Source organism: Temnothorax longispinosus, chromosome 4 (genome assembly GCF_030848805.1).
Source record: "Temnothorax longispinosus isolate EJ_2023e chromosome 4, Tlon_JGU_v1, whole genome shotgun sequence".
In the NCBI taxonomy this organism is placed as follows: Eukaryota; Metazoa; Arthropoda; class Insecta; order Hymenoptera; family Formicidae; genus Temnothorax; species Temnothorax longispinosus.
This window is the reverse complement of record NC_092361.1, coordinates 18,853,665-18,876,961: the sequence shown is the minus strand read 5'-3', so window position 1 is coordinate 18,876,961 and position 23,297 is coordinate 18,853,665. Positions and strand designations below refer to the sequence as shown.

Sequence of the window (23,297 nt, the reverse complement as noted above, 5' to 3'; positions counted from 1 at the left end):
AAGTTTTATCGTATACTTTATATTATTTGTGGTAATCTCTAAATATGCGATTGTTTATAATCACTCTAGATGGAGGCAGACATAAATAATTTTTTGTACATAAAAGAAATACAAACAGTACTTATTTAACACATTATTACTTTAAGTACTTATTTAATAAGGAATATTTTTTGTTTCTGGACTTTCTATCTTTTTTACCGAATACAACATAATATTTGGAAGGTAAGGCTTTGCACAGCTTGCCTCAATAAATTGAAATAAACATAAACGAAAAAATTAATTAATCCGGGAAAAATAGATCCGAGTTCACCACCCGAGTCGCCTTTGCAAGATAATGATTTATGTTTGTTTTAATTTATTGGTGGGGTAAGCATGCAAGCCCCACACTTCCAAAAAATATTGCGTAGATCGTCAAATATATACATTTCACATATCTTCTGTCTATTATAACCTATCGTGTGTATTTTTGTATACGAGAAATTATTTATGTCTAACTCCATCTGGGGTGTGAAAATGACACGATCACACATACACAGGAAAACACGATTGTTGAACACAATGAATGTGCTGTCTGGTTGACAAAACTAACACATAAATATAGTCGAGTCCACAAAGTGTCCATCCATAAACACTACGAAACTGCGTGGTCAAGAAAAGAAAAATGGACCCGAGTTTACCGGTAGTAAGATAATGACTTATGTTTGTTTCAATTTATTGGTGGGGTAAAAGCAAAGCTTGTAAAGCCCCACACTTCCAAAAAATAAGATGTTAAAACTATAATATGAACTATAATATAAAATATATACATACATTTCCTATTATAACCAATTGTGTGTATTTTTGTATACGAGAAATTATTTATGACTAACTCCATCTAGAGTGTGAAAGTCGATGTAATTAGGGAAAATATATACTGAAATAAACTGAAATGAACGTATACATATAAATAAATTTACATTTATACCGAATATTCAAAGTTTACTTTTCTTTCGTCGATGAATTTTCTAACTAACAATAAATTGAAATCCTTTCTATTAAAAGGCTGATTTTTAAATCTGAACATCAATATTTTAATGCACAATAAATATCTCTCTGTTACAAGCATATCTATAATTCTATTCATAAATAAAAAGTAAACATTTCTGTGTCAAAGAGTGAAATCTACTTGAACTCGCTGATAAGTTTTATCGTATACTTTATATTATTTGTAGTAATCTCTAAATATGCGATTGTTTATAATTCCAAAGGTTTTAAGGTGGCCTGATATTCCTAATATTTTTTAAATAGAGAATTAATTCCAAACTAAATAACTTTATTATCTTAGCTAATGTTTTAGTTAGCATAATTAGCTAGATGTATTTTGTTATTTATTAATACTTATTACGATAATATTAAAAAATTGATATAAAAATTTGATACAAAAATGTATTTCAGTGTTTGCTTCAATGCATATTTTTACGCTATTGCAAACTACAAAGCTTGACACATTTCTCGTTACAATTGTCTAAAAATGACTTGATAAATGTTTCGTATTTTATATATTACGAGATATGGCGAATGGAATTCAATACGATAGATCGATAAAGCCAACACGGCGCAGCCATTTCGTATCTGAGAGTCGCTTCATGTTATGTACTGTTATACTGCGCAAAACGTTAACGAGACAAGCCTCTATTTTATAAGATCCGCTGCGTAGTAAAGCATTTTACTTAACATAATCTTAATTATTCCTTGGCGAATAATTTCCTGGTAAGATTTCTGCAGTGGGTTTTCGACCGCATGTTTAAATGTAATTTTTCCTGTCTATGGCTCTTTTTGCATTGCACCAGACTTTAGAGCCTACAGTTTAATGATAAGACCACGCGTATGTTAAAAGCTGCAACAGACTTCAACATAAATATTTTGCAGGATAATTATAGAGGATTCCATATCATTAATACTATATTAAAGAGTCAACGTATTAAAAAACGCACAAAAGAAATATGACGAACGGAAATGCCTCACATCCATAATATCGATATCAATTGGCTATATCTTTTTACACTACTTTTTTTCAATATAGAAATAGATAGAAATAAGTAAAGCTGGACTACATTCTCTTTAAGTCTTAGACATCTGGGAAAACACTATTCGTGATTTGTGCTAATACTAATTTTGTTTTAATAAAATTGTTGAAGAATGTTAATAATAAAGGATAGAAATGGATTTATGACACAATTAAATACTACAACGCGTATAATTTATTGATGTACCATAAGCTGAAATTGTTTGATAATAAGATAATAATATTGCGTCAGATGGTATTTTTGATCAATTTTTAAAATATAATTGCTGAAGAATTTCACATGTAAATCGAAGGTAACGTGAATGCGCGTATTATATGTAAGTCTTTCAGAAGCCAAATTATATAATGAAACATTTTTTGCAATGATTTTAATTATCAAACATTTAATTAGTTTATGTAACTTTATCAGTTTTCTCTACATATTGTTTTTCATGGAGTTGATTATTTTGAGAGAGACTGAGATAAGATTTTCATTTTTGCCTAAGAATTTTTTGACGAGTTAGACATATTTAATCCTGCCAAAAAATGACCTGTGTCTCATCACAATTAGTCAGTTACAATTGCGAGCATTTCAATGTGAGATATCGATTGAAAGCAGAGGCAGGATAAAGGAAAAAGTCTTTATGATGCAAGCGGGGTTTGCATGCATAATGAGGCAAATTAGGATCCATTATCTGACCTATCGTAATAAATGCGTAATGACAGCGGCGGAGATGACGCCGATGGCGACGTACGACGATCGTAAGGAGAACGTTTCTGTATCCGTTAGCGCTGAAGAAAGCCCCGCCGACACGTGACGCGGTATTGTTTCAAGTGGCTGTAGGAAGTCTGATTACCATAATACGTACTTGTACTTGTTAGTACACGCGGCAAATATCTCGGCTATTTCGCAACTGATAGATGAACGTCTTGATTTCCGGTGTGTGTTCCTGCATCTCAAATAGAAACTCACGTAATGATAATAACACGAAACAATCTCGACGAATGAGAAAAAAGTGCTTTAAAAGGAAATGTGACAGCGATTCACCATTCGATGTGAAAGCCAGAGAGCTCTCCATAATTCGTTATATTTTTTAATAAGTATGCTAAATTTTTTTTTAGCATTAAGATAGTTTTTTGTCGACTTTTACCTATTTCTGTAATTTATAAGTTGTAACTTTAAGTGCAATCGTGGATTTTATTCTTATTTAATAACGCACAATTTATATGAAAAAAATATATATATCAAATGTCTATTAGTGTACATTAGAGTTTAAATTTTTCATTTAGACACTCAATACTCGAAGCAAACGCGCTTGTTTTTTTCCTGCAGGGGTGACTGATTTGCAGTCATTTGGGCTTAACAAACTCACGGACCCGAGCTCAACACACTGCAATGCTCGCATACATTTACATACAATGTACACTCATATTCACACCTTTTTGTTGTATACGTGACACTGCAATAAACGCTTTAGAAAAAATGAAAACAAAGTACAATTTGATTTAAGAATAATGAGAGAAATGAAAACCATATATTTACACATAAGTTTTAGATAGAAGAAGCAGAATGGTAAAAACTAAAATTCATTTTTTTATTTATATTACTCAAACGTTTATTGATGAATTTCGACGCTAATGGGAATAATCTTTCATGTCGATCACTAATAAAAACTGATATGTATGTATCAAATAGGACTAATAAGCCTCTCATATAACACACCTTTTAATGAAAGAACAAATTAGAGTCCAGCATCGTCTCGACTCTTCGGAGATGTTAAGATTTCAATGCGTAAGGCATAGGACATTTGAAGTAATTCTGAAGCTTATATTACTTTGTGATTTAGACTTTACATGAATTTTATCAAGTGTTCTTAAAATTCTCAATTCGCTCGCCATAGTCTCTTCCTTCTCCATCGATATATTTTTTTTAACTGTTATCCCATGTTATGGGTTTACGATGTTTTAAATGTATACCCATAGCCCACTGTGAATTTCGATCCGCGCGATTCGCGCACGACGTGAAATCCCGATTCATCATGCGAGTCTTTTTGCGGAAGTATAGCGTTGTTCGTTGAACAGCTCGTTAGGCCGCGGCGGCGGTGGTGCAGAAGCATGCGATGTACCCTTAAATCTCGGCACGGGAACGTTTCAGCGCTCGGTCGTGAACGAACGGGGTCGACATGCGAACGAATAAACGATCACGTCGAGCCGAAGCGCGCCGCGCGTGTTTCGATAGAATACCGAAAAGCGGGTTAATGCTCCCGCGGCACGAAACAACTTCCTAAAATAATCGCGAACTTCCTCCGTACCGCCGATATTCCGGCACATCGCAATATTCTAAGTTCATTCGTGCCGTTTAATTCCGATGATCTTGAACGGTACGCGCCGTTCATCGTTCCGACGAGGGTGTAACTTCGCTCTCTATCCCGATTCTACCATCAAAACGAACAATGAAACATTTTTTGTAATTGACGTTTGTTATTCTTGACGATGACGTTATCTAATAATTATTATTTAATAAACATTTTTTTATACCAGCGATTTTAAGTATAGATTTATTAATAGCTAAAGAGACCAGAGAAATCTTAATATAATGTTAATAAGTTTTAAAGGTTTCATTTATCAAATTGTGCTTAATTATATTAGTACGGAAATATTGACTTAAGATATCTTACATACAAGAATATTTCGAAATTCTGTTACATTAGGATTATAGTGCCAAAGATTTGTCATTCTTCCATCTTGCCTTGTATTAAATTAAACAGAAATTTTTAAAAAAAGATTGAAAAATTTCTCTTTAGATGGAAAAAAACATATAGGAAGATCCATGACGGCGATTTTGCTTTCAGTTTTCTGAAATTTTATTTTTAACGTTATTTGATAAATATGATAAAGCTTTTGCATCAATCTAATACTTTATACCTATTTTTTTTCTGTTTTTCTTGAATATTGTATTTCGTGTATTATTATTATACAGAATATGATTCTTTAAACATAGTTTTTATGATGCATAGTTTATACTCAGTATTATGAAAGCGTAACCTATAATGTGCAATAATTTCAAGTATAATAATATATCTTAATAATATCGTTTTTTATCTTATGTTTTCTCTATTGACGAAAATGTAACAAGAAACTTACTTATTTTTAATTTTTCAACATTAATAGGTATCTCTATATCTAAAAATCTTAAAATTAAATTCCATTAAAATTTTTTTCGATCTTTTATACATTCTTTAAGTCGATTTTTGGCATTTGTCCATCCTCATTTTCACGACAAGTACCGCACGGTGCTCCTCGAGGTTGTCGATATTCAGCTATGAACAGTTTAAAGACATATTTATTTGTTGGCTGATTTATAAAGGATTTAAAAAGGAAGAGAATATTTGATACATCGAATGTTTTTATCGTTTTATTTTATTTTGTTTTGTCCTAACCGTCCTAACTAAAATTTAATCCGCGACTGGCGCCAGAATACTACTGGCGCTTCTACGTCGCTTCTATCCTCTTCTTTATCATCCACTTAGCTAATAGAGAGTACATTTTTTTACAATCAAACGTCTCCGAGATGTATCGCCGTTTCTGAATTTTAATTTGCTCTTTAAGTCGCGATTTTTTTTTATTGTGGAGCTATCTCGCGTTGCGCTTCTATCTTCTTCGAAGCAACAGGTGTGATGCGTAGTCACAATTCTGATAATATAATCACCCTATATTTCAGGTACATAACTTCTTTTATAAAATTGTTTTTAAATTTTTATATCGATAACATCATGATAAGTAACACAAACTTGATCATACTATGTGAAATTCATGAACATGCAGAGTAATAATAAATTATCTAAAATTAAATTATATAGGACAAATCAAAATATAATAAGAAAGTGCATTACAAGATGTTTTTGATTTTATAAAAAGTATACTTGAATCATAGTTCAGAAATGAATATTATTTGATCAAACTGTAAACGCATAGGTAGATGAGCAAAAATATAGATCCCATATATTTGGCAATAAGTAAAAATTTGAAAAATGGAAAACCCGAATTTTATTATCATTATCAATCTGGTTGCTTCTGTTTGATATTAACAGTTATTACAATATATATTTATTCTAGTTTATTTGTGGGATAGAGGGCTGCAAAGCCTCACATTTTTATTTCTTTCCATTATAACTAATTTTTGTATAAGTAAAATTATTTATGCCTAATTACATTTAATTTAGACAATTAATATAATTAAGCAACTGTTGAATGCGATAAATATGTTGTCTGGCTGAAAAAACTAGTATGCAAGCCGAACAAAGTATCGATTCATATAGGCATCATAAAACTGCGTGAATTGCATAATTAAGAGAAAAACTTGAAAAACGGGGAATTCGAGTTTACCGCCCCAGTCACTTTCACCTGATGATAATTTATGTTTGTTTCAATTTGTTGGTGGGGCGAGTAAAGGCAAAGCTTGCAAAACCTCACCTTCCAAAAAATAATTTGCTGAGAAGATTAATATGGTAGATGTATAATATATATATATCACATCATTAAATTCTCGTATTTCTTTTTGCGTTATACTGTTTTATCGTAAAATAAAAAACCCAAGTGTTCACTAGCTTAGTCACGTTCTTTACCTGCACGGGGATTCTTTAACTCCTTAACGACAGTTTCGGTATCGTTGCGCAGCTCTTTTACCATATATAATACCTGCGTATAACGATACCGAAACTGTCGTTAAGGAGTTAGAAAATCCCCGTGCTGATGACAATTTATGTTTGTTTCAATTTATTGGTGGGGTAAAAGCAAAGCTTGTAAAGCCCCACACTTCCAAAAAATATAGGTTACAAAAATTGCGATATATATACATTTCATATATCTTCTATCTATTATAACCAGTCGTGTGTATTTTTGTATACGAGAAATTATTTATGTCTAACTCCATCTGGAGTGTGAAAGTAACACAATCACATATACACAGGAAAACACGATTATTGAATACAACGAATGTGTTGTCTGGCTGACAGAACTAGCATGTAAATACAGCCAAATGAAGTGTCTGTCCATAGATGCCACCAATATTCCTGGTCAAGAAAGAGACTCAAAAAATGAGAATCTAAATTTACCTGATGACAATTTATGTTTGTTTCAATTTATTGGTGGGGTAAAAGCAAAGCTTGTAAAGCCCCACACTTTCAAAAAATAATTGGAAACATTATAATATAAAATATATACATACATTTTATTTATCTTCTATTATAACCAATTGTGTGTACTTTTGTATACGAGAAATTATTTATGTCTAACTCCATCTGGAGTGTGAAAGTAACACAATCACATATACACAGGAAAACACGATTATTGAATACAACGAATGTGTTGTCTGGCTGACAGAACTAGCATGTAAATACAGCCAAATGAAGTGGCCAAATGACGCCATCACTCGCCTATCGCAACAATAATGTCACATAGCGTTATCGCTTCGACGAATTCGCGGTGTGATAGCTGCGTATCTACAAATGCGAATTACCGGTAATTAAAGAGAAATCACGAAATAAACGCAGGTGAGCGAGATAGTTAAAATCATACAAATCGCACATGATTCTTTAAATTTTAAATGATGAGAAACGCGCTTTGCTTGTCGAGCAATCATTCGCTGTCTATTGCGACTATCGGGAAAAAATCGAGTAACATCATCATATGATTAATTTTCGCGGTGACTTGTTTTATTTCGAAATGCTGCTCATGTGAGATAGAAACAGAAAGGGATCGCTGTGATTACGCGAAGAAAACACGATGTAAGCTGAGAGAGACTATTACCCGGATATTTTCGAAGTGCGTGAGTCATTTAGAAACAATTCGAACAATGTATTCGGAAACTAATGTTTCCGAACTCGTTGTCTGCACATGAAGTCGCACCGAAAATGAATGTCTTGAAGAAATATAGAAATTTATAGGTATAAAAGATTGTTCTCTCTCGACGACTACAAATATTGAGAAGTAAAAAAGATCATCCAACGTTATTGATCATCTCCAACTTTTAATATATTTAATTAAAATCGCGAATTTATTGGTTATAAATCCTCATGCAAGAAAGCCGAATTGATGATTTATGTCAAGTGATTATTTGCAGCCATGATCTATTCCACAGATTTATCGATCGTTACGCTTATTGTTTAGCGGATAGGAATGACGCTCGCAATTTTTATTGAGATGTCACCGATTAGTGCTAAACGAAAGTAAACGTGATTGATCGCGCATGATGGTCTCATCCTAGCAAAAAATCATCTTGCACGCGCGCGTCTGATTTCGCCATCAGATAACTGATATAAATAAGCATCGATATATACGTACCGTGTATACGATGGTGCACAAGGATAGAAGGAGGATACGCGAAATTGGAAGTAAAGAGAGAAACCGAAAAGAAGGACTTCACCGTGGTGCCTTTGAATTAATTATTTGATGCCGCCCCGTATGAATAATTCAGGCTTCGGCAGACGGGATGAGTCTTGACGGGAGGTACCTTTACGAGAAGTAGAAACCAGAAAATGGAATTGCCTTTTGATTTATCACCAGTATAGCCGGGAGAAATGTATACTTTTTCAATTTTTCTGCAAGAAATTTATACAGTCTCGGATTCTCTGATATTTTTTTCCGTGTATTTTCCACACATTTTTTTTCAATAAAAAATATTCTTTCACATGTAAAAAAAAGTACTGAGATTAACTTACCAAAAATAAAATATTTTGAGTTATTTTCTTCTCATATATTATGCATGGCATAAGATATATTTCATATTTCGCAATGTTTATATATTCATGACACATATTCAACAGTCGTGTTTCTCTCATTTTTTTAACTCATATACTCTGGAGTTAGACAAATAGTTTCTCGTATTCAAAAACAAGAACAATTACTTATATAATTGAAACAGAAATAGAAAACAGGAATGGAAACATAAATATTTATATATGTGTAAAAAAAAAAAAAAAACTTTTAAAAGTAGGGCGAAACACACGTATGCCATTAATTCTTATTGTCATAGCTTAGAACGCAGATATAATGTGTTTGCTTTCTTTATTAATCTAGTATTTATCGAATGTGTCGGGCTTCGTATATAATTCTGATGTTTTATGCGTTAAATTACAAATCATGGAATGATTGGAGGAAATATCAATATATATCACTTTTTTTGTATTCTCTGGCCATTAAAAAAGTTTACATGCAGCAATTTAACTTGACAGATGAGGGACAGTAATTTACACATTGCATTTCAATTATGAATTACAAGTTTGGAACATAATGAACGGCAAATAATATTTTGCAAGCGCGTGCATCGATAATACAAATTGTAAATTGCATAATTAAAAAAACATAATATGCTATATTATATCTTAAAATTACAGTCATTTACATAAGAGATAGATGTGTCAAGAAAGTTACGAGAAATTAAAGATTTAATCGTCCACCAAAGCTGCAACTTACGTTCCGCGATTTTGTTTTTGTTTCAGGATACTTCGGCAAGTATTTGAACAAATACAACGGCTCGTACATACCGCCGGGATGGCGGGAATGGGGCGGCCTTATAATGAACTCCCGCTACTACAACTACAGCGTCAACATGAACGGCAAGAAGATAAAGCACGGCTTTGACTACAACCGGGACTATTATCCGGATCTGATAGCCAACGACAGCGTGGCTTTCCTCAGGCAGAGCAAACACAATTTCGCCCGGAAGCCGGTAATGTTAGTCGCGAGCTTCCCGGCGCCGCACGGCCCGGAGGACTCGGCGCCGCAGTTCTCGCATCTCTTCTTCAACGTCACCACTCATCAGTGAGTACAACGGACTTTCTGACTGTCTATTCCGATTTTTTTTGCGAGCGCGACGTTATCCCTGGCAGCGGAGCGCACGCGGTCCGATTCGTACCCGGGACTTATTTTGCAAACCGGTTCCGTTTCTTGATGCCGTTCGCTCGCTGATCAGCGATAAATTCGCAGGGACGGCACATGTGTACACATGTCCGTGAACGGAATGTCGTTTTCCGATCGAGAGAATTGTAAATAAGTGAATTACACGTCGTGGCATCTGCTTCACGAAAGTAATAAACGTACTTTTATTCGGTTTCGTTATCCTATTGCCTCCCGTTTGATATGAAGTTTAAGTGGAGCGAAGTTTTGCCATTTGATTGGGTTCGATAATATTTGCAATTTACACGTATAAATATACTGTAGAAATAAAATACATCGTTTTACATTATTGCGTAAAATAAAAATTAATAAAACGTTTCGTAAAACATTAATTAGTTTCTTGATTTCTAATCTTGAATGTTCGTTTGCGTGATCGATCGAATCTCAGAAAAGAAGTAAATGAAAAACACATTTATTTTAAAAGTGCAAGTTGTAATTTATGACACAATCCAGTTTGATATCAGAGCAAAATTTAAAAGATTAAGCTTTGGGAGTAAGAATAAGCTTTGCAAATCGTGCCACGCAATATTAATTATGTTTTGTGTGCGTGTTCCGACCATTTTACATAATCTCTTCGCGAAAAATACACTACGCGATTCCTTCTGCTTCGCTCTTTTGTCTATTATCCCGTTTGTGCGATCTCTTTCTCGTTGAGAACCGCCCATCCCAAGGAGGTTTACATATCTCTTTCTCCGATTACACTTCGCGATGACTTCATCGTCCCATCATTGAAATGGGATTCAGCAACCAAACTACGACGGCGAAGTCAAGCATGTCTTTATGCTATAGGCTATTCGTGCGACTGGTGTGACTGGATAGATCGATCTTTGGGGACTCGGTGATCCTAGCAAAAAAAACGCGAGTCAATTCGAGAGCAAGTCAGAGGGCAGTTCTGTATATGAGGTTTCTGTATCCTCGACGTTATTCCGGATCGCTCGTCGTCGATATCGCGAGTCTGGCTCACGTTCGAGCCGACGCTGTCATGACGACCGCAACTTCATCGAACCCAGTCGTGCGCGCCTATTATTTTTCTGTTGCAAACCGCTCTTCCACTCGTCCGATAACGTACGACGGGGAACCGCGCGATCCGACAATAAGGATTGTCGCCGCGCGGGGGAAAAAAAAACGAGAACGCGGGGGCGACCTCCCTCCCGGCTCGACATCGACGAGTCGGACCCCATCGCGCTTTTCACTCCTTCCGAACAATGCGGCGCGTGTTCCATCCGCGTCGGAGGCCGGTAAATTCGCGCGGTTTATCTCCGCCCGCGCGAAAATCCACGTCCGGGACACGAGAGGGAACAGGGACGGAAGACGCGAGGCGATATCGAGCGTCAGCGCGCGTATACGCGGTCCTCCTAGACGGGATAGACATCGCGTCGAATGATGGAGTACCCTAGACCACCATGAGCGCGCTCTTACGAACCCGTCGCACGAGACAGGTATTAGGGCAGAGAAAAAAAGCGACACACAGCGCGTCGCTCGGAACAGAAGTGGGACGATAGCGGACGCGCTATCCCTCGATGAAGCTTTATTTGTCGTCGTCTAGACGACGAAGCATTGATCACGCAATAAAAATAGATTAATGCATCGAAAAATGACACTTGAAAATAATTCAAATTCTAGCCGTGATTCTAAATAATCCGCAAAATGTTATAAGACGTTTAAAGCGGTATCTCTCGATTTTTTTGGTAATCTGCATGGTTAGAATTAGCGTCCGAACGAGAGAGAAACATGCGTTTGTGGCGAGCAATCTTGATTGATTAATTTATTAGCGTGTGTATAAACTGATTTTTATTGCAAGTTTTCGCGTGCCGCTGCTGTGCGCGAGTTTTCAGTACCGGGTTTCGCGTGGCACGGACGTCGAGATAATAGCGACGTTGCAAACGCGTTTGTCTTGTGCCAGGATGAGTAAAAGGAGCTCTTGGGCCGCGTGCACGTCTGGTGACGGCATGCGATTCATTACTGGATTTCCAAGACACGAGGACAGAAGAAAAACTCGTTGAAATTTCACCTTTTGCGATAAAAGGGACAAAGCTTCGCTTTAGTGATGATTTATGGTTTATCGCGCTTAGTGCTTTGTCGCTCGACATTGCGAAGACACGGAGAAGAACGCGAGAAGTTTGTTTAACAATTCGTTAATCCCTAGTTAATCTCTAGAACGTTAATTATTTCTGTAGAATATGAGCACAAGAGGATTTTCAATCCAAAGATGGTGGAAAATTATTCATAATATTATTACAGCGAAAATTACGGTGTAAAAAGTTAAACTCCTGATTTGTGTACTTCCGATTCAGTAATCGTGAATATTGAAAACTGCGTACTCAATAATATAATATTCGATAAAAGTTTAGATCTTAAGATTCTTTTTGTCCCAGAACGTTACATTTCCGAGTTCGATATGTTTTCCCTTGCAAGCCCACAACATGTGTCTGATGTATAACTTCATTGTCTGGCCTCGACTCAATTGTGAAAATTTCCGGCGGGATTGGGAGCGATTGTTCGACAAGTGTCAGTCTGAAAATTCTATTTCCCGAAAGTGACTCGTAATACTGGAAGCTACCGGTGGAAATTTAGGGTTTACTTGTCCGACAGAAAAATCGTCGTTCGAGACGTGAAGTCGTATTTGACATTAAACAAGCAGCATTGAATGCACGGTGAAAAATACCAACGTATGAGTACTTGCGGAAACATCGTCGCACGTGCTTTCGCGAAATCGCTTAACGCACCTCGATATTGCAGATTATATTTAATTACGGCGCGATATCACGGCCATTTACGGGGTGGTCGCAGAATGTCAGCCGGCGTTTTAATAGCGAGGTTTTCATTCTGCGCGCTCGTACATCACGGCGTTCCCGTGTCGTGCCACTCAAAAGCTAATCGACAGAAATTAATGTGTCGAGCAGCATGCACAGTAACGTGCTTTCAGGGTGCTTTTATCGGTGCGCCTTTAAGCAATCGCTAGCGCACACAGCCAGGCCCTAATCTAATTCCTCCTCGATCAAAAGGTGTTAAGTGCATCGCAAGATAATTAATAGAATTAATAATGGGTCTTAATGATAGTTTGATGATAGCTTGGTGGCGTTACGTCTATATGTTTATCTGATTGCAATAGCTTCTTAACTCTTTTTAAGAGAAAAAGTCTAAAAGTCTGTGTGATCAAATTTAAATATTATTCAGTTTTCTAATTTCGGTCTCCAATTTTGTATGAGATCTTGCGCGAGATGTCGATAACTGAGTCAATCATAATTAATTGCAACTGCGAATAAAACGTGTTTATCCGTATGATAAAAATGTAAACTCATGGCTCGCAAGTTCTTTTTACGATCCCGTAAATAGGCAAACGTGTTAAAGTACACACGTTAATTTATAGTGGAGTTTAGTTTGATCCCTACGCAACTTCTTGAGCGTTAACTCGTTCGACGCGACGGATCTTCGAAGCGTCGAATAAAGTTAGTTTGATTACTTATACGTATGATTATTATGCATACGCGTGTGAGTAAATGCGCCGTGCGTGGGTTAATATCGTCGTTTTGTACATACGTCAACAAAGGAAACGATCTGCATGTTTCGCAACATCGCTCGTCTTTTTATGATTTTTTGAGGAAAACAGATTTTCTCATCATTTGTCATATAACAATATTGAATTAAAGTCACTTAAAAGGGTTTTCTTTAAGTTTCATATTTTTTTTTCATATTTCATTTTAATATTACGATAAGATATATTACACATCCCGTAGTGTGTTTACGTGATGGCGTACATATTCAACAGTCGTATTTCTCTAATTACATCAACTTTTACACTCTAGATGGAGTTAGACATAAATAATTTCTCGTATACAAAAATACACACAATTGGTTATAATAGATAAAAGATAAATAAAATGTATGTGTATTTAAAATTAATGGTTCTATATTTTTTGGAAAGTGGGGTCCGTGAGTAGTCCCACTAATAAATTAAAACAAACATAAATTGTCATCAGGTAAAGAACGTGACTGAGCTAGTCAAAGAGATATAAGAATAGAGTGCGCAAGCGAGCTGAAAAAGCGATATAGGAATAGAAAGAGAAAGCTGTCTTTTCGCGATAGGAATAGAAAGAAAAAGCTGCAGTATGGGCCTCTTCTGTCTTTGTTCAACTGCAGCGTTCTTTTTCTATTCCTATATCGCAGCCTCTTACTGTAGGTACTCACTAGCGAAAACGAACGCCGAACGAACAGCGAATCGTGCATTTGTATACCATGTGTGCTTAGCACGAATGAGATACAAATGCACGATTCGCTGTTCGTTCGGCGTTCGTTTTCGCTAGTGAGTACCCACCCTTACGTACTAGCATATGACTCACGCACTCTAGTCTTATATCTCTATGGAGCTAGTGGACTTGGGTTTTTCATTTTTCTATAAAACAGTATAACAGAGAAAAAAACATATGAGAATTTAATGGTGTTTGATTTTTTATGATGTTACTTTTTCCGCAGATACGTTTGTAAAGTGCAATTATATTTACTTTTTTAATTTTTAAACAGAACCGTATATGATTTTTTGACAAAAACAGATTTTTTCATTATTTATCGTATAAAAATGTTGAATTAAAGTCACTTAAAAAGATTTTATGTAAGTTTCATATTTTATTTTAATATTACGATAAGATATTATTACATATCTCATAAAGTGTGTTTACGATGACGTACATATTTAACAGTCGTATTTTCCTAATTACATCGACTTTCACACTCTTAATGGAGTCAGACATAAATAATTTCTCGTATACAAAAATACAGACATTGGTTATAATAGACAGAAAAACGTAATACATATATTTTATAGCGATGCGCGATGTACACACATGATATTTTTTGGAAGATGGGGTTTATATGTAGTCTTATCAATAAATTGAAACAAATATAAATTGTCATCAGATAAAGAACGTGACTGATTGTGAGTTAGTGAACTTGGGTTCGTCATTTTTGTGCAACTTGCTTCGACACTTTTATAATCTATTAACGAAAGATTTAAATTAAATTTTGTGAATTTGAAGAAATGGTACAACCTTTATTAATGTAATTATACTGATTGAGATTGCCGAAAATTTGATTTTAATACAAAAATATTTCGCTCAACCCATTAAGTCCTAGAAGGCTTGAAGCAGCTCTTACGCGCTTTTTTGTGTTAAATTCTTATAACTCGGACTAGATTTTCGGAAAAACTCTTTTTACCTTTAAATATACCAATTGTAGTTAAAAAATTTGGATTAGGAAAACTTATTGTAAATCCCGAGTTATAAGGATTTACAACAAAAAAGCACGTAGGAATCTCCTAGGACTTAATGAGTTAATAAAATTAAACTCACATATTTATTATAGAGATTAATGATATCCGATTTTTAATAATTTCAAAACATCCAGTATAATATTTATGAAAAAAGAACATGATCGTTCTGGTGACGTCCTGTATTTATCTAAAAGCAGCTCTTACTAAAAATACGCTTTCTTGTTAAACAAAAAAATATAATATGATAATTAAATACTATGTGCATGCAATCGATTTAATTGACCGTCGTTTTTTGCGGGATGTTTGCACTTTATCCGTCCCCAATTTGTCCGCGTCATCAAATCATACGCTTCTTCTTTACCAAAAAAAGGAAGTCGCGTGGAGATGAACGAGGATATAAGAGAGCAAGCGATGACACTTGTCTGGGTGTAAATATAATTTGCTGTGTCTCGCGGGCGAGTTGAGTGGTCATGGGGCGAGACGGCGAACGCAGCATAGGCCGCAATTAAGGAGTCGAGTCGAGACGAAATGAGTGACCCGTACGTGGTTACACTGTGGAGACACGATGGCAGCATTCTCCATTCGAGATTGACGCGGTCGTCTTCTTCTTGATTGTGAATTTTTGATTCGCAGAAAAGTAGTAACACAGTTTATCTATTAGGATCTTATAGATCCGACATCGATTATAATAGTTTATAATGACTTCAAAAAATGTTCACGCATTCCTCGGCGTCAGGTTTGATTAATGGATTTACGATCATTGACGCAATCATGTCACGCATTTTGTATTAAATCTACGTAGTAAAGTATAAAGAATTTACGGCGACAAATGGACGAGAGGATGCGAAAAGATCGAATAGATACGATAGAATTCATATAAATGGCAGAGTTTTAGTTTAAACTTGGCTCCTGATCTTGCTTTTTTTCAGAAAATATCTGCTTTGTTTTCTCTCTCATTCGTAATGCATTTAGTGCATTATACCATGTATTTTTATTTTCTGATAAAAAATATTTACTATACATATAAAACCCGAGACATAATAGATACGCTGGTTATAACTTGATGTGCGGTGTATGGTATGTGTGGACGAAAAAATGAATGATAGAGAAAAATCCGACAGTTTAATGATGCATGATTCTCTGTGATGTTATTTTCTCCGCAGATACACTTGTAAAGTGCAATTATACTTCCTTTTTTTTTTAACAGAACCGTATATGATTTTTTGACGAAAACAGATTTTCTCATCATTTATCGTGTAAAAATATTGAATTAAAATCACATTTAAAAGGATTTTATGTAAGTTTCATATTTTATTTTAATATTATTACGATAATACGATGAGATATATATTACATATCTCGCAAAGTGTGTTTACGTGATGACGTACATCTTGAGCAGTCGTTCCCTAGTTACATCGACTTTCACACTCTAGATGGAGTCAGACATAAATAATTTCTCGTATACAAAAATACACACAATTGGTTATAATAGAAGATAAATGAAATGTATGTATATATTTTATACTCGTTTATATTTACTGTTCTTTGCTGTTATTTTCTATTTGTCAATCTATTTTTTGGAAAGTGGGACTTGTAATTAGTCCCACGAATAAATTGAAACAAACATAAATTGTCATCGGATACTAAAACGTGGCTGAGCTAGTAAACTTGAGTTTTTTATTTTATAAAACAGTATAACATAGAAAAGAGTCGGAGAATTTAATGATGTTTTTTACGATAATATTTCTTCCGCAGATACATTTTTCTTCTGCAGATAACGGATTTTTCATTATTTCTCGTATAAAAATATTGAATTAAAGTCATTTAAAAGGGTTTTCTTTCAGTTTTATATTTTATTTTCAAGAGACACGGTAGTATTTCGCGCCAAGTACATACACGCGCAGCGCGAGACTGCCGTGACTCTTTTACGCGTAATATATTACGCGATTTAAGATATATTACTCATAACAGGGTTTCCCCCTTTACTTCCACTTTCGCGTATTCTCCTTGTATCCTTATGCACCATCATATACGTTATACGTGGTACGTATATATCGATGCTTATTTATAATAGTTATGTGATGGGGCGAAGTCGGACGCACGCGCGCGCGTACAGGATTGGTGATTTCTTGCCAGGATGAGACCATCATGCGCGATTAATCGTGCATAAAAAAAACGTTTAATTTTGTTTAGCACTAATCGGTGACATCTCAATAAAGACTGCGGGCGTCATTTCTATTCGCTAACAATAAGCATAACAATTGATAAATCTGTGGAATAGATCGTAGCTGCAAATGATTACTTGACATGAATCATCAATTCGGCTTTCTTGCATGAGTATACTTGCATGAGTATATACTTACAACGAATAATTGCACATAAATTGGCGATTTTAATTAAATATATTAAAACTTGATGATCTTTTCAGCATTCTATATAGTACGTGATACATACTGTGGAGTAAATAATGTTCGATGATTCTTTTTACTTCTCAATATTTGTAGTCGTGGAACAATCGTATATATCCTTTTATATTTATCCATATCATTCACGACATTTATTTTCGGTGCGACTTCATGCCTATACAACGAGAAATTGGAAAATCTAATACATATTATATTTAAATAACCCACGATTTTGTAAAAAAAAATATCTGGGTAATAGCCTCTTTTAGCTTAAATTGTGTTTCCTGCACAGCTACAGCGATTTCTTTTTGTTTCTGCTTGAGCAGTAGCTCAAAATAAAACAAGCTATCGCGCTGATTAATCACGTGATGATGTTGCTCGAATTTTTTTCGATAGTCACAATAGACATCGAATGATTGCTCGACAAGCAAAGCGCGTTTCTCATCGTTTAAAGAATCATACGCGATTCGTAAACGGCTCTATCTTGCTTACTCACTTTGTGATTTTGCTTTAATTACCGGTAATTCGCGCTTGTAAATACGCTGGATATCACACTTAAAGTCACTAAAGTCACATTTAAAAGGATTTTATGTAAGTTTCATATTTTATTTTAATATTACGATAAGATATATTACATATCCCGTAGTGTGTTTGCGTGATGGCGTATGTACATATTCAACAGTCGTATTTCTCTAATTACATCAACTTTTACACTCTAGATGGAGTTAGACATAAATAATTTCTCGTATACAAAAATACACACAATTGGTTATAATAGATAAAAGATAAATGAAATGTATGTACATTTTTAATTTTTTAGTGGTTATCTATTATATTTTTTGGAAAGTGGGGTCCGTGAGTAGTCCCACTAATAAATTAAAACAAACATAAATTGTCATCAGGTAAAGAACGTGACTGAGCTAGTCAAAGAGATATAAGAATAGAGTGCGCAAGCGAGCTGAAAAAGCGATATAGGAATAGAAAGAGAAAGCTGTCTTTTCGCGATAGGAATAGAAAGAAAAAACCTGCGGTATGGGCCTCTTCTGTCTTTGTTCGACTGCAGCGTTCTTTTTCTATTCCTATATCGCAGCCTCTTACGTCCTAGCATATGACTCACGCACTCTAGTCTTAAGTATATCTCTATGGAGCTAGTGGACTTGGGTTTTCATTTTCCGATAAAACAGTATAACAGAGAAAAAAACATATGAGAATTTAATGATGTTTGATTTTTTATGATGTTACTTTTTCCGCAGATACGTTTGTAAAGTGCAATTATATTTACTTTTTTTAATTTTTAAACAGAACCGTATATGATTTTTTGATAAAAACAGATTTTTTTCATTATTTATCGTATAAAAATATTGAATTAAAGTCACATTTAAAAGGATTTTATGTAAGTTTTATATTTTATTTTAATATTACGATAATACGATGAGATATATATTACATATCTCGCAAAGTGTGTTTGATGACGTACATGTTGAGCAGTCGTTCCCTAATTACATCGACTTTCACACTCTAGATGAAGTCAGACATAAATAATTTATCGTATACAAAAATACACACAATTGGTTATAATAAAAGGTAAATGAAATGTATGTATATATTTTATATTAATATGCTACCTGTTATTTTTTGGAAGTGTGGGGTTTGCATGTTTGCTTCACCAATAAATTGAAACAAACATAAATTGTCATTAGACAAAGATAACTAGTGAACTTGAGTTCTTTTTTTTTATCATTCAGCTTTGTAACACTTATATGGATGGATACTTTTCCGTTCTCAATAATCGTACTTATTGATTATAAACTTTTACAATGTAGATGTTATTAAATCTAAATAAAAAAAATAATTTCTAAATAATATAATTAAGCACAATTAATTATAATCAACAGGAACAGAAATAAATGCATCTAGCACAAAGTGACACCTTAAATTTTTTATTTCTTGTAAAGTTTGTCGCATTAATATACTGAAATGAATATAAATTATAATTGTTAGTAATTATTATTAGCCGTAACACACAGAGCGTAAAGTTAAATCTATATATCATATCTGATTGGTATGAACACTACATATCAAACATTGCAACTTCCGTACTTTAATTTATACAATCTGCTCTATGCCAAATTTGCTACATATCTTTAATATCTAAGTAAATTACAATTACGATTTTACCGTAATCTAAATGCCATTGCATAATATGAAGAGACAGTTATCTATAGAAATCTTTGCATAGATTTTTTTTTATGTAATCTTTTAATTTTAGCATTAAATATATTGTTTCAAATTAAATATTTCTATTATAAATAAAATTCTTTTAAAATTGTTTTATTTTTTATATTACTATAGACACACACAAACGTGCGCTACGCGCGCGCTATTTAGCTTCAATATTATACTGTTACTGTGACATTAATATTAACCCTTTGATACACACAACTGTCAAAATAGACGATGACAACCACTCACGAAGTAAGCGCAGCAAGAGAACCAATCAGCATCACGGAAAAGCGACAGCAATAAACTTCGATAGATTCGAGTTTAATATACATGTCTTTTTAGAAATGAAAATGAGATGAGTTGGATGAGATGAGATGAGATAAGATAAGAGAGATGAGATGAGAAATGAATTACGTAAACTATGGATAAATACATAAAATCTTGTATTCTCTTTTCAAGAATATATTTAAAAATGTAGTATGTATTTTTACTTTTTATTGGTTGTTTATTTTTCTTGAAATTTGTAACATATGCATAATTGGAAACCTGTTTTTGTTATACATAAAAAGTATAAAAACCTGTCAATAAGACAAAGATCCTGCGTGCAGTATGAGCGTTTCTAAAGGACGTGAAGGAAGGTGAAGGGCCAATTATCCATAATTTCGTGTCTCGCGTAATTGGAGGAGGAGAAGAAGGCGGCAAGGGTCTCGAGCGTAGCCGCGTCCACCTATGATTCTCACTCCGCCGTCTCATCGGCGATCTCACGCTCCGGTCACGGGGGATTAATTCAATTTCGGTCTAGCTGTCAAGGATTCCTGAGATAAAACTGTGTTACACGTTCCTAAATCCAGACGGGTTCTCGTTAAAACTTCGCAACTAGCGGATCGCGATTGTGATTACGGATAGCGGCACGTGGCGAGATTTCACAACGTAACAATGAATTAACTGTCGGTCGATTTCTTGCGTAACAAGGAAAATAGAATTGAAGGGGACCTTAGATTTAAAATCGAAGTCGTAAATTATTTTCATATCTTGAAAACTGATGAGTATTGGAAAACTGTTTAGTACAGATATCTCTTTCTATAACACAAAAACATGTTATAAGGATATGTTCAGAACTTTTATAAAAGAAATTATTTCGGACATTTGGAAGAGAATAATTAAAACAATATTCTTTTTTGGCTTTGCATTTCACGTTTTCTAGCACAGTAATATGCATACAATATAATGCGATTTAACTAGTGGATGATACTTATCGATATCAAAATCGAATTTTCAACTATTTATATATTTAGATTTATTTCTATTTTAATTAATATAAATTATCCATATTATATGTGTTATGTTAATTGTTATTATCTATTTATATTAATTATTATTCTAATATAAATTATCAGTAAATAATAACAATACATTTTATCTTACTTTTTATTTAACAAGTTTGTCTATATACTGTTTGTAATAATTGCTCGTTGAAGATGAAAACTTAAACTCTGACTAAATTCTGTCGGAAAATATTTATTCAAACCGTTTTCTCTAATAAAGAAAAGAAGAATTAAATTTTACATGTATTTGTGAGATACGCATAATTAAATCATGTCCGCATTTTTGCATTTCAGCACGCCAGCATATGATTACGCACCGAATCCCGACAAACAATGGATACTCCAAGTTACGCAGAAGATGCAACCCATTCACAAACAGTTCACAGATCTCTTAATGACAAAGCGACTGCAAACCTTGCAAAGTGTCGATGCTGCTGTAGATAGGGTACGCATTTATGTAGATAAAGTACACTCAACACTTGCGTATAATTATTTCGAAAGTTTGAAATCTAAAAGGAAATCTAGCTATAGTCATTTCATCTCCGGAGAATTATCTTTAACGAAAGTCCTAGACTTTAATACAACTATACGATACATTTATCTTATGACAGATTTATCAAGAATTGAAGGATCTGGGTGAACTGGATAATACGTATATTATTTATACGTCCGATCACGGATATCACTTGGGGCAGTTCGGACTTATAAAAGGCAAGAGCTTCCCGTTCGAGTTCGACGTACGGGTGCCATTCCTTATTAGAGGTCCTGGTATCGAGCCTGGATCCATGTAAGTCGCAATTACATATTTAAGTTTAGGTATTCATTGTTATGGGAATTTGATTAGAAATTAAAAAAATTTCGATTTTTTTAAATTTCGGTAAAAAAAATTTCCGAACCACAGAGAGTCCGAATTATGAGAATTATGCTCGTGGATATACATGTGGAAACTAAACTGCGAGAAAGCAGATGCCTAAAAGAACGAATTGCATTTTTACAAAATTGAATCGATCTTCCCGAAAATTCTTATAGAAAAAATCTTCAAGACTAGGAAGGAATTGTAAAGTATTAATTAAATTTTTGAATTAATCTTGTGTAGATCATAATTATATTAATTGTAAACTAATAGAAGAAACGTAAAAAGAGAACATATTTTCTCTTTCCAATTATGTTTCTATTTACGTTATCAAATTAATTATTGTGAATTATTATCAAATCAGTCAAATCAGTCAAATGATTCATTTGCACACTATCCTCAGATAAATATAAGCTGGAATAGACTTAAATCCAACCAAGGAGTAAAATCGTTTCTTGTAATAACGCTATAAAATTTTTAACTGCCTTACCGTCTGTCTAATATCTCCGAAAGTAAGTAAACATCAATAAATGTCGGGAGATCATTAAACGTTCTTTACGTCAAGTAGTTGAGACGCACTGAAAGTACAGCCATATGGCTATAAGAGGTTTATTGGACGTATGAAGTTGCGGCGAGATCATTATAATGGCTGTTACCCGCGGAAACTTTTGTACGTTGGCTTTCGTTCGCGGAAACTCGTTTAAGAACAAATAAACGTCGGGAAGTGTAAGGCCCGGTATTGAGTCGTAATATGCAATAATAAAACATCCGCATAACGTTGCAGAGTAGACGACATAGTTTTGAACATCGATCTGGCGCCGACGTTCCTGGATATCGCCGGCGTCGAAACGCCACCACAGATGGATGGTCGTTCCTTCAAGAAACTCTTTCTCAAGTGAGTACGTCGGCGGTTTTTCTTATGAGATCGTGCACTTAAATTTTTAAGCTCGTCGTGTCATTGCACTTTAATAGCATCTCCAATACACGAAAATCAAATGCACATAAAGATATGTAACATATGTTAATATTAATATTAATTAACATATGTTAATAAAGAATGAAAGTGTGTTCAATGTGTTCATAATTTAAATATTTTCTCTCATTTTTTGGTTAATATTACGCGGAATGTATCATTGCAAAAATCTCATAAAATTCGAGAAATCGTTTACCTATATTTACTTATATTGATCAAGTTTGTAAACTTGGCAGCTATCTAGTGAAATGG

General features: G+C 34.3%; 1 protein-coding gene across 5 annotated transcripts in view; it reads left to right on the top strand.

The window, feature by feature from the left end:
• Sulf1 (Extracellular sulfatase Sulf1) overlaps nt 1–23,297 on the top strand; it is a 78,647-nt gene that overhangs the window by 47,352 nt on the left and 7,998 nt on the right. For all 5 annotated transcript variants that reach the window (XM_071774807.1, XM_071774806.1, XM_071774804.1 and 2 more), the window contains 4 exons: nt 9,544–9,865; nt 21,514–21,664; nt 21,831–22,006; nt 22,857–22,967. In XM_071774807.1, the coding sequence (XP_071630908.1) occupies nt 9,544–9,865; nt 21,514–21,664; nt 21,831–22,006; nt 22,857–22,967 (760 nt within the window). The remainder of the gene's footprint in view (nt 1–9,543; nt 9,866–21,513; nt 21,665–21,830; nt 22,007–22,856; nt 22,968–23,297) is intronic.